This window comes from Psammomys obesus, unplaced genomic scaffold, assembly GCF_907164565.1.
Source record: "Psammomys obesus unplaced genomic scaffold, mPsaObe1.curated_primary_1811, whole genome shotgun sequence".
NCBI lineage: Eukaryota > Metazoa > Chordata > Mammalia > Rodentia > Muridae > Psammomys > Psammomys obesus.
In genome coordinates, this window is record NW_026596079.1 from 10,881,529 (window position 1) to 10,895,115 (window position 13,587).

Genomic DNA, 13,587 nt, shown 5'->3' on the forward strand with positions numbered 1-13,587 from the left:
AAAGAAAGAAAGAAAGAAAGAAAGAAAGAAAGAAAGAAAGAAAGAAAGAAAGAAAGAAAGAAAGAAAAAGAGAGAAAGAAGATACTAGTAGATACTAGTTTTAGGAGTTTAGTTTGAGGGCCTAAGATATGATGATCATTCCAAGTATTCACAAGCAACACTAAAGTCTGAGAACCACTCTTCTAGATTTGTATACATAAGTTCTCACTTATGCAGACTTTTTGAAGGAGAGAGTCACTGACTGAGCGGTCAACTGATGCACAAGGGAAAAGCAGGGCTACTCATTGAACTGGCTGCGAGCTTCAAAAGATAAAAGGAAAGCCAAGCAATCCAAAACAAAGGGTGTTGCACAGGATACTTGGTTTTAAGTGTTCATTTCAACAGTTCCATGGTGTCTGTGACTCACAGGCCTAAAACATTCTTGTAAAGGATGTCATTCCTGTAACCAACCAACACAGTTACCCTGCTTCAAAGCTAACTCATTAACATTTTCAAAGAGCAATTCTGGCTACTTTACAACTTTTAGCTAAGATCACCAACTCTTACCTAACGACTTAATTAATAACTAATTGACAATGATAATTATCTAAATACTTAAAGTAAAATGTTGAGATTTCCCTTCTGTAACTTAGGCTTTCTATTTTTATCTCACACTAACCCCTGCACTGCACCCAGCAAGTAAGCCAGCTGTCCTTACTTGTTGATACTGTTACACTTGCAGACAAGAGTCAAACAGAGTTGTACTCTGAGAGGCTCCACCCAGCAGGGCCTCCAAACAGATGGTGAGATCAAACATTGGGCAATGCAATAGGGATCCTTGTGGAATCCAGGAAAGGAGAAACAGACCTAGAGGTGATAGGAGCTTCACAAGAACACCAACAGAGCCAACTAACCAGAGCCAAGAGGGGCCTGCTTAGACTGAAGCACCAAACAAAAACCTTGCATGGACTGGACCTAGGCCCCTTTAAAAAGATGTAGCTGATGGGCAGCTCAGGCTTCATGTGGGTCCCCTAGTAAAGGGAGTGGGGGCTCTCTATGGCATGGACTCTCTTGCCAGATTTTCAACTACTTTCCCCTAAAGGCCAGGGCACAGGGGAAGAGGAAATGCTCAGCCCTGATACAACCTGATGAGCTCTGGTAGATGGAAAGGGAGGCTCCCCTTTTCTGAGGAATAGGGGAGGAGGGAGGAGAAGGGGAAGGAGGGGAAGGGAGGGAGGGTGAGACTGGGAGGCGAGGAGGGATGCAGCTATGGCCAGGATGTAAAGTTGTTGTTTTTTTTTAAAAGCCTACTTCAATGTTGAACCAAAACATACTTTACAAATGACACTACCAAAGTAGTTTTTTTTTTAAGTTACCCACATCTAGTTCAATAAATACTATTCCAAATTCTTGTTAACTGAATTTTCTGATTTTAAATGACAGTTCATTTTGACCTTTTCTCATAATCTATAATTATTGTGTATGTCCCTCATCTACATGGTGTTATTCTTCACATATTCCCAAGTTACACAGTAACTTACCTGTAGACAGCTTTTAGCATCCAGTTAACTAATTAAATAGTTTATAACAATATAAGGCAAGGCCCTACTGATGAAGACAACACTTACTTATGTCATTAAACATGAAAAGGCCAAGCTGATGTGTAACTAGAAGCTTCAATACTACTGACTAGCACTCAAGGCACTCAGTACATTATCAGAAAAGAAAGTTAATCATCATTATTATCACCCAGCTACAAACTCTGAGACCTGCAACAGGGAGCCACCTGTAAGATATACTGATGCAATAGAAGCACAAACATTATAGGAGCAACCAACAACTTTTAGATTGGATTTAAGACTCATTCTATTAGATGGAACCCATACCTGACTCTGCTAAAGTGGCCAAGAACATGAAACTAGATAGGTCATGGGCCTAGAGGAAAACCTACTACTATTATGCTGCTAAAGGAACACAGCAATATAATGACTACTAATGATATATGGCTACATTCATAGATCAGTGTCTCAGTCAACTCACATGAAAGAAACAACTTCTTACAGAAGATGGGAATAAACACAGAAACCTACAACTGGAAAATGTGTACAAATAAAAGACTTTATAGAATACTCAGTCCCAAATGGGATGTAGTCAACAAACTACCCTTAAGGCTCAGGGCTCTGTGCAGAATAAGAGGCAGAAAGACTTTTAAGAGACAGAATGATGGATGACTGAAAAAGAATTGTCTTCTAGACACAAGGAAACCAAGTTTTCCAGATACAAGAGGAATGACGCACATATGAACTCAAAGAGACTGTGGCAGAAACATGTTCAGGACCTGTAAAGGTTCAAGCCATATGAGGATTCAGCAATGAAAGGGAGATGGGGACCCAGGGTTCCATAATTAACCAAGAAGCACTTTGCAGTTTTCTTCAATAGAGTCTCACTGGGTATATCAAACCACATTCTAGGACAGAACCCATGCACAGGAGTAACTGACAAGCACAAAACAAGTATGAGTATTTTTGTAGACTTTTAGTTTCATTTTGCTCTTTTTCTTTTTTTGTCTCATTCATCTTTTGCTTGTTTTGATTTTCGTGGGAGTTTTTGGTTTCTTCCTTTCTTTGTTTGCTTGTTTTGTAAGAAAGAGAAGGAACATAAAGTTGGATGGACAGGAAGATAGGGTGGATCTTAAGAGTTTTGGGATCTGTAAAACATGATCAAAATATATTGTACAAAAATATTTCTTAATTGAAAAAGATGAGGGGAAGAAAAAAAAACCTCCTTTAAATTGTTCACCTCAAGTATGGTTGATGTGGTAAAGTCTGCCTTAAAGCTAGGTAACTAGAATTCTATTATTAAGCATAAATATTTGGACAGAATATAAAAATAATTTGCCTTACTGTAACACAAGTTGGTTACTTTTTAGTAGGATTTCCATTAGGCTACTATGATAAAAATGAAGAACCACCCACAAGCTGTTCTGAAGCCGATGATACTATTGATTTTTAATTTAGTTTTTAAAGGTTAACTTTAAACCTGCAGTAAAAACACCTGCCCCAAATAAACAATTCTGAATGTTACACGCAAAATACTCTGTATATACTAAGTCCACTACAGTCAGAGCATAAAGAGGAGATGGTAGTGAATTTTAACAAAAAGGAAAAAAAAAAGATCAGAATATTAGCGTAGACTGAACTATCATGATAGAATTAGAAGCACAATACTTGAAAACCTTGTCTGCGTGATATTAATTATGCAGAAAAACTTAACTGCTCATAAGAGCCTAGAAGACAGCATGTAAGGACCAGTGGGGTCTTCAATATTCTTATCTTAATTAGACGCTGAGTAAAACATGAGATTTATTCAAAAAAGTAAGCAAAATCTCAAGTTCCCAGCCATGGCAAAAATAAAGTTGGGGGGCCAGGATACAAGCTCCATGGGAGGGTGGTAAGTTCAATTCCCAGAACTGGGAAAAAAAGAAAAAAGGAGAGAGAAGCAATGTGTATCACATGTTGACACTAATTTCTCATTGCACATAAGCATTTCATGGTATGTAAGGAGATATGCATGGTAAGTGATGTACACGGTATTAAGTTTAACATTACACTTCATACAGAAAAAAACAAACATATAATGCCCAATGCCACCTTCATAATGTTACCTGTACAATTAAGAAAGTAGTGGAAGCCTTTATTTTGTATGGTGACTCAAAAAATTTAATTAAGAAAATATTTGTCCTCCATAAGAAAATTATACAACTAACACAGAGCAAAGCTACCTAGATACCTAGAAAGATAGCATGTACTCACGCAAAAACAGGCCTAACAGCATTATTCATATTCCCAAAAGTTGCTCTGCCTAGCAGTTCTCTGAAACAGCTTTCAGCTAGCACCGCAGGGTTCTCTTCTTTGTCAGCTGCAGAGGGGGAAGAAGGCGGGCCTAGGCGGCTGAAAAAGAAATTAAAAAGGCCAATAAAACATTCTAATTTTAGTTCTAAAGGGTAAACAGAATATATTTAGCTTCTCAGAAATGTTAAAGACACTTTTTGTTTTGTTCCCAAATAACATTAAAATTTAATTCTAATATTCATGAAATTAACGTCACTAGAGCCAAGCATATAATACTTCACATAGTTGCTAACTTGTTTCCAGCATAACATTCCTTACGCCAGTAAAACACTCAGAGGCTAGGTGGAGTAGTACTCACACAGAAGCAGGAGAATCTGAGTTCAAAGCCAGCTTGGTCTACATAAGGAATGCCAGGGCAGCCAGAGCTACATATTAAATGATACCCTGTCTCAAAAAACGAAGCAACAAAAAATTCAAAAGCTCCACTACTTGCTCACTTTTATAGACTCTCTCAACATTCATACCAGTATAGACTTTAGTGAGCACAGATCCAGAGAAAAACATATTTAGCTACCCCCTATGCAATTATAACTGGGAATGAATGAAAAGAACTGAAAAATCAGATATAACCCGAGTATTAAAAAATAAATAAAACAATGAGAACAGCTGCACAGAGACATTTTTTGAAGAAAGTATTTGTTGTGTCCACATATTCAGAATTTTTTTAATGCTTTTTTGCAACATACTTACTGCAACCACAATAAATAATAATACATCTATGGCACTGGATTACACCAGATAGAATTTATGATCTGACATGCATAGTCTCTGTTTTATATATCTTTATTTTCCTTTTATTGAAAAGTTTCTTTTTTTCATATAATATACCCTGATTACAGGTTCCTCTTCCTGTACTCTTTCTCGATCCACCCTTCTTCCCCTCCCATCAGGATCCACCCACTTTCTGTTTCTCATTAGAAAGCAATCAGGCTTCTACAGTAAAAAAATAACATATACTAACATAAAGCAAAAACTAGCACACTGGAATTGGATAAAAGAAACAGAAGGAAAAAGTACAAGACACAGAGATACACTCATCTGCATACTCAGAAATCCAGTAAGAACACTAACTGAAGCCATAATACCTATGCAAAAGACCTGCAGAGTAAAACAAGAGAATGTGTATATATATATATGTATATTTGTATATATATATGTATATATATTTACATATATACATACACACACAAAATTTTTAAAACAGGAAAAACCCTGATACAACATTATGAAACAAGGAAGCTCCATCCCCCAAGGGAGGAGCAGTCCTGTTAGGCCACAGGGGAGAGCTTTGCAGCCAGTCCTGAAGATACCTGATAAAACAGGATCAGATGAATGGGGAGGAGGTCCCCCCTATCAGTGGACTTGGCAAGGGGCACGGTGGAGAGGAGGGAGGGAGGGAGGGACTGGGAGGGAATGAGGGATCAGGACATGGCTGGGGTACAGAGTTAATAAAATGTAACTGATAAGAAAAAAATAAAATATAAAAAAATAAATTAAAAAAAAAAAAACAGGAAAAACCCTGATACAACATTATGAAACAAGGAAGCTCCAAAGATGTCACTGAGCTCACTTTGGCTCTTTATTCCTGGCCATGGGGGCTGCTCTTAAGAGTGGTGTGTGTTCCCAGTAAGACTCTCTTGGAAGAATCAAAATTTTCATTTGCAAGTGGGTAGGTTTCAACTTATTTCCTCTAGCTTATTCAGGATTACATCAGATTTCATTGGAAGATAGGATCCCAACTAGCTAGAGATGTTTATATAGTAAATATTTCAGATAGGAAAATCTTAAGACTTAGCTATAGCACTAAAGATAGGAAAAATACAGAAGGTTCTAAAGTATATCATGTCACATTTTTAGATAGAATCACAAAGCTGGAGATAGTTATATCCGGGACTTCTGCATCAATCCTTCCTGCGGTTGGCATTAACTGGAATACATATTATTCCATCTGTGTTAGCACGGATTTATCAACTGAACCTCATTTCCAAATCAATTTTGATGCTGTGCATAGAATCCTGAGAGCTATAAGCAAATTTTATTAATTTTGAGTATAAGATAAAACTCTTTTAAAATCTATTCCAATCTCTTCCTTTTCCAGGGGTAAGAACCAAGGTAAAGCAAACTGGATAATTCTGCTTTAGCTGCTGAGTACCCATTTTTCCTGCATAGGTTATCAAAATGTGGAGGAATATGCACGCTTCTAGCATTTAAAAGAAAGCTGGATAACATTCAGGACGCCAAGTGCACCTGACGTCAAGAAAACCAGCATATACCCAACGCCACTATTTCATTCCAAATATCTTAGAGATATTAATCAGAAAACAACCGTGCTGGCTGTTAGTTGAAGAAAATAAAATATCACTGTTTTTCTCTGGCATTGAAAGAGAAACTCCCTCCTGAAGTAGACGGTGTCAAATACAGAGACCCAAAACTGCACAATGCGCCTAGAGTGAGAGACTTTGGGACACTTCATCCTAAATGGGCTGAATATCAAAACCCTCCCTGAGGGTTTAGGGAGCTGAGCCTTGTAGTAAACACAAGCTCCCATTCCTAACCCAGAAGCTATCTCCTAAGTGTCTTCTGCTCACAAAGAAAAAAATTACTTTATTCCAATGGAGTCTCACTGGGTATAAAAACCACACTTAAGGGCAGGCCTGATGGCCAAGACAAAATAAACTCAGTGGCAAATGGAGTTTTTTTGGTTGTTATTGTTTTGTTTTTTTCTCATAATGTTTTGTTTGGGTAGTGCTTTACCTTATTGGTCTTTGCTTATATATTATGGTTTCTGATGTTGTGTTTGTGTCTCTGTGTGTGCATGTGTTTCTAATGCTTTTTCTTTGTTTTCTTTTGGTTTGCTTTTTTCTATTTGCTTTATATTTATCTTTCTGAAGAGAGGAAGAGAAAGAAAGCATGGAGTCATACAACTGGGAAGGAGATAAGGACAATAAATTGTAATCAGAATATATTGTATAATTTTTTATTTTCAATAAAAGAAAATGCACTGAATATTATTACTATACTATTATTATTTATTATTATTTAATTTTTATTAGTTTTAAGTCTGTATGAGAAAGCATAATGAATCTCTAAGGAGGAACAGAAGTTCAGCTATAATTTCTGTTTTTCGTGGTTCCAACTCTAAATTTTTATTTACTTACTTACTTACTTACTTACTTACTTATTTATTATATTAATCACAGGTTATTTACTTTGTATCCCAGCCATAGCCCCCTCCCTCATCTTCTCCCTGCCCCTTTCCAAGTCCTAATAGGGGAGGACATCCTCCCCTTCCATCTGACCCTAGCTTATCAAGTCTCTTCAGGCCTGGCTGCAATGTCTTCTGTGGCCTAGCAAGGCTGCTCCTCTCTTGGGAGGGGTGGGGGTGGTCAAAGAGCTCACCGTTGAGTTCATGTCAGGAATAGTCCCTGTTCCCCTTATTAGAGAACACATTTTGGACACTGAGCTACCATGGGCTATATCTGAGCAGGGGTTCTAGGTTATCATACATGGTCCTTGGTTGGAGAAACAGTCTCATAAAAGACCCCTGTGCCCTGATATATTTGGTACTTGTGGCACTCCTGTACTCTCCAGGTCTTACTAACTCCCCCTTCTTTCATATGATTCCCTGCACTCTGTCAAAGGTTTCGTTATGAGTCTTAATATCTGCTTTGATACACTGCTAGGCAGAATCTTTCAGAGGCCCTGTGCTGTAGGCTCCTGTCCTGTTACTTGTTTTCTCCTACATCCAATGTCCATCCCATTTGTCTTTCTAAGTGAGGATTGGTCATATACTCTGGTTTCTCTTCAGATCACATAAATCTTTCGCCTTTTACAACTCTAAATTTGTTGGGCTGAAGAGATAGCTCAGCGGTTAAGAGCATTGTCTGCTCTTTTCTGAGTTCAATTTCTGGTAACCACATGGTGGCTCACAACCATCTATAGTATGATCAGATGCCCTCTTCTGGCATGCAGATGTACATGCAGACAGAACACTCTGTCTTAGTAAATTAAAAAAGTGTTAAGCTATATAAAGTTTATTATTAGCCCTAGGATTATTACAATGATATTATTTAACCTGCTAATACAAATAATAAGACACAGACAGCTGTAAGATTTATAATTGCCTTATTTACCTTGGGCTGGGCAGATATTTCACTTACACTGGCTCACTAACCTCACCATCCATCTCCCAGGCCCCATCCAATACCATCCACCTTAGTCCTCCTCATCTGGTCTACTTTCCATACACAGTACCATGGTACTTGCTTATATTCTTCAACTGGACCTTTTCACGCCATTATTGAAGTCTTTTCTCCTTGCTCACGTGGTTCCTTCTCCACCTAACCCATCCTGGCATCCTCCTTCCTCCTCTCTTCACTTCCATCTGATTCCTGTGATTCTCTCTTGAACCCAAAAGCCTGGGGACCTTAGCCAAGTCTACCCCATCTGCCCTGACCAGGTATAGGCCATTTAATCAACCAATCAGGCAAGTTTTTTTAGGCAGGTTTACAAAACAAGGATAGGTATAATTAGATCTTGAGGGTCAGTAGTAGGCATCAGACTAATCTCCAATAATACTCATACATAAATCGTTAAAATATTAAATAAAACCTATGACTAACAACCCTAATATAATCATTACAGATTAATAAATTCTAGGATGGTACATATATTTAAACTCACTTAACTTTATAAAATACATTATAATGCTAGAAACCAAATATTCTCATCCTAGCAAGCACATGAACACATATACAATGTAACAAAGGTTTTAGTATCTTTTTGAAAAGAGATTTTTACTTTTAATTTTGTATAAATGTCTGTGTGCATGAATGTGCATGTGAACATGACTGCAGGTACTTATGAAGGGTAATGGATCCCCCTGGAGCTGTAGTTAGAGGCAACTGTAAGCTGCCCAAAGTGGGTGTTTAGTACAGAACTCAGGCCCTTTACAAGAATAGTATGGCGTCTTAAATGCTGAAACATGTCTCCAGCCCCAACTTTTTACAATACCTGTCAACTTCTTCAATCTTCTGCATGTTAAACAGAAGGGATGGAACAATCTTATCCATATGCTGTGGTTCCCAAATAGTAGCCCGAAGTTCATCATTAACTGTTTTGCGAACCACACCTTGAATACCTCTTATTCCAGCAATACGAATCCTATAAGGATCGGGGGAAAAGACCCATGAAAACAGGTTATTTAAACAAGTTAAATAAACCTAAAAAGACTGTATGTTGATACACATTTCTCAACCATAAAATGTTTTAAAATTACATACAAAACATGTAAGAAATTAAAATCTCAAAAAATTAAGAGGGACACATATATTCAAAAAAGACTTTATCCATCATTTTTTATAAATTAGTAAAATTTAAAGGCTGTAAACTACAGAAATATCTAGTACCTATATTATTTGTTAATAAAAAAGTAATCAAAAGTATTGTTTTTTCTGACATGATGCTAATAAGCTGCTGTGAAGTCTTAGAGCCAAGTGAGAAGTCCACTGATCCTGGTGAACACTGTGCTTCTGCAGACTCTGACAACTGTTCCCCAAGAACTGTTCACCTCTCAGAAAGAAAGCTGTTTCATTTAAAAGCTGTGTCTATATACATTTACACAGGACCTGAAGTTTATCATTGCTGCCCTCACCTCCTATCACAACTCATAAGCCCCAATTTCCTCACGGTCTTCTTCATTCTCCTTGGGAAAAAAGAAAACTGTAGGTTCAAGAAAGAGAAGTGACTACAGTTGCACAAATTGCAGGACAAAGTTTCAAGCAGGGTTAGCCTAGCAGCCCATTTGTCTTACAAGGTATTTCTTTTCCTAAAATTACCTCCTTCTGTCCTACTCTCAATTGCTTCCTTGCTGTAGACCATCTGATATGATCAGTAGTTCTCTTCAGCTCACCTAACACTGTCTTCTAGAGAGCATAAATATGTTTACAGAATGGAAAATGTTGAGAAGGGAGTGATAGTACTTTACAAACCCATGAGGATATTCAAGAGCAACAGATAGGAAGAATAGGGAGTGACAGGAACAAGACACTGAACAGGACGTCTTAAGACAAATTCTAACTATTTCAAAGCTCTGTCTATATAGGTTTCCTTATAAAATACTGACCACAAGAGGGCAAACTTAACCCCACTACAAAGGGTGTCTGTTATATATATACCTGGTACTATTTCCTGGGGAGAAAGACAAGCACAAGTTTATATAAAAGACAGTAGCCTAAGTGGAGCAGCAAATGGTGGTGACCTGTTGTAAGCATTGGTGGCATACTGGTGATCATCAAGAGCCACCTCAGATACACAGCTAGCATCCAATCCAGCTCTAACACCTACCCTGAAGAGTGCATTCTAGTTTTGGCCCCGAAAACAATTAACTTTCCCCATGAGTAAATTTGAACATTTGTACCATGTAAACTCAGGAGTGCTGTGAAAAGTTGATTGATAAATCTGAACAAGAACTGCCTCACCGTAAACAATCAACCAAAGCTGATATTGTTGTGTGTTAGTCATTAGAATGATGAGGACTTCCGTTATAGCTGGACAGTCTTGGAGAAATTAGACTATGATGTATAAATTTACAAGTGTCAGCTATTTCTGAGAAGAAATACTTCAAGAAAGTCTTAATATAGCCACAAACCCTTTGGTGTACTACCTGCAAGATATGCTAGGGCAATGTTGGCACAAAGCCACCAACTAGTAAACTAATTTGACTTAAGGCCCACTCCATGAGATGGAACCCATACCAAACACTGCTTGGTTGACCAAGAACCTAAGACTGGATATCTCAAGCACCCAAGATAAAACTAAATAATACTGATCTAAAAAAAGAAAGAAAAATGTGGTGATAAAATGATCCATAATGATATTCTGCTATACGCATAGATCAGTGCCTAGTTCAGCTATCATCAGAGAAACTTTCTCATTTGGCAGATGGGGACAAATACAGAGTCTAACAGTCAGACATTATGTAAAGAGTAAAATTCCTTGGAATACTCAGCCCTTAATGAGATGTCTCCATCAAATCTCTCCCTTCGAAGCTCAGGGATATCCTCAGAGGAAGTGTAAAGAGAGTAAGAGTCATAGAGGATAGAGGATACCAAGAAAACAAGTCTCTCTAAATCAAAGTTCATATGAATTCATAGACTGAAGCAACCCTAAATATTACAGCTTCCAGTTTAGTGTTTTTATGGGATTCCTGAGTATGTAAATGAGTGGGTCTCTGATTCTGTGCCTTCTGGTTTGTTTTGTACAACTTCAATATGATAGTTTTTGTTTTGTTTTATTTTGTTATATTGTTAAAAAATGAATGACTGTATTCTCCCTCCTACCTTGTTCCCTCTCTTCAGCCATTTCTGCTGTCTATTTCCCTTTTTAGTGAGATTTAAGCATCAAGAAATGAGGGTGAAGACCAGACCTGAGGGGAGTGGGGAGTGGTGGTAGGGATAGGGGGAACACCTGGAGGACAGAGTGCCTACAGAGAAAAGAAAAACTGTGGGCAGGAGCTTCTCTATGACAAGTAGGAGACCAACAGGGTGAGTTTCTGGGAGGATATGGGGGTGAATCTAGCTGAGACTCCTTGTAGCAGGGGTCACTGAGACCGAAGAAGACACACTTTAATTAGATAGGACTCCCAGTAGAGGGAAGGAATCATCTACCCAGCCACAAAAACTTTGACCCAAAATTTACCCTACCTATAAGATGTGCAGGGATAAAGACAGAGCACAGACTGAGGGACTGTCCAACAAACGCCTGGCCCAATCTGAGACCGGCCGGGAGATAAGACAACCCCAGACACTTTTAAAGATATTCTACTATGCTCACAGACAGGAGCCTAGTGTAGCTGTCCTCCGAGAGGCTCCCCCACCAGAGGATTGAAATAGATGCTGAGACTCACAGCAAACATTGGGTAAAGCGTTGGGAGTATTGTGAAAAGGGGGGAGGAAGGATGGAAGAAGCTGGAGGTGGCAGGAGCTCCATAAGATCAACAAAGCCAACTAACCATTGCCCAGACAAGGTTGTAGAGACTGATGTACCAACCAAGGACCATGCATAGATTTGACGCAGGCCCTCTACATAGATGTAGTAGATACACAGCTCAAATTTCACATGGGTTCCCTAGTAAAGGGAGTGGGGTCTGTCTCTGATATGGACTCTGTTGCCTGCTTTCTGAACACTTCCTCCTAGCAAGGATGCCTCCAGTAGGCCATAGTGGAAGACAATGCACTTAGTCCTAATACAACTTGATATACTGGGGTGAGTGGGTAAGAGGAGCTCCCCTTACCTGAGGAATAGCGGAAGGGAATGAGGGGAGAGGGAGTGTGAGTGAGCCTGAGAAAAGAGGAGGGAGAGGTCTACAATCAGTAGGCAAAGTAAATAAATAAATAAATAAATAAATAATTTTTAAAAGGGAGAATATGATTGAACAGATGGGTGGGATTAATGAAAGCTTAACCACTAAAGGTAAGATTAACAACTGAATTGTTACTTATACCTGCTAGAAAAAAACTGAGAAAATCAGTTTTCTCCAATAGAGTGACACTGGGTATGTATCAACCCTTCCAGGACAGGCTTCATATCCATGAGTATTTGACCAACTCCATACTGTGTGTGTGTGCATGTGCACACATGCGTGTGTGTATATGTGCAAGCACACACTTATATTTGGTTACAGTTTGGAGGGTTTTTTTTTTTTTTTTTTTTGCATTATTTTGTTTCCTTGGTTTTTTAGCAGGGGTGTTATATTAGGTTTTTATTTGGTTTTGAGAAAGAAATTAACATTGGGGATGGGGGAGGATAATAGTTTCTAGACTCATCTCCTACCTCCCAAAGTCTTAAAGTTCTATTTGAGTGGGATTTACTAAAATGTAAAAGAATTTAAAAAAAAAAAAAAAAAAAGAATTCAGGTGGGACCTGAAAGGAAATATAAATAACTTGAAGAAAACTAAAAAAGATTTTTACTGAAGGAACAGTAGAGAAAAAGTACAACTTGCATGTTCAAGCATTTTAATTTACTCATTTGTTTCACAGTGACTCAAATGAAAACTTGGAAATTTGGGACCTCAGAAATCTATATATACGGAAGATCCAAAATTAGGGAAAAAAGTTTTATAAAGACATAACCTCAACATCTAAGGCACAAGGACCGTCACAGTGAGGGGTACAAGATGGTAGGAGACAGAGGAACCAGGGTGTATCATTTCTATGAGACAGGAAAACTAGACCCATGGAATTACAAAAATACAGCTGCCTAAAGAAGACCTGACAATGACAACACCAGTTAATATGCCAGTGTGAACGAGGGAAATTACACAGACTCTACCTTTAAATAAGGAGCTACTGTCAATTACTGATGGTTGAGAGAGAAATAATGAGTCCCCTAATAGGCCAGCCACCCCCCAAAAAAAACCCTGAAAAAATACATGTAAACAACATTAAATGGACTCAGCAGGTTGTATTTATATATATACATGTATATACACAGAAACACATAAGTAAATATAAAACAATCATAATTTTAAAAAAGAGGCCATGAATTTGAGGGAGGATAAGAAAGTTTGGAGGGAGGAGATTAGGTAAATTATGTAAATACAGTACATATATACACATTTTTTAAATTAATAATAACATTTTATAATGATATTAAAAACAGAAAAATTGAAAGAATGTCTAAAATACCAGATTTTTC

The 13,587-nt window shown here is 38.0% G+C and overlaps 1 protein-coding gene across 2 annotated transcripts in view; it reads right to left on the reverse strand.

The window, feature by feature from the left end:
• Efr3a (EFR3 homolog A) overlaps positions 1-13,587 on the reverse strand; it is an 89,683-nt gene that overhangs the window by 35,515 nt on the left and 40,581 nt on the right. For both annotated transcript variants that reach the window (XM_055626465.1, XM_055626466.1), the window contains 2 exons: positions 8,904-9,053; positions 3,792-3,929 (listed from right to left, as the gene is read on the reverse strand). In XM_055626465.1, the coding sequence (XP_055482440.1) occupies positions 3,792-3,929; positions 8,904-9,053 (288 nt within the window). The remainder of the gene's footprint in view (positions 1-3,791; positions 3,930-8,903; positions 9,054-13,587) is intronic.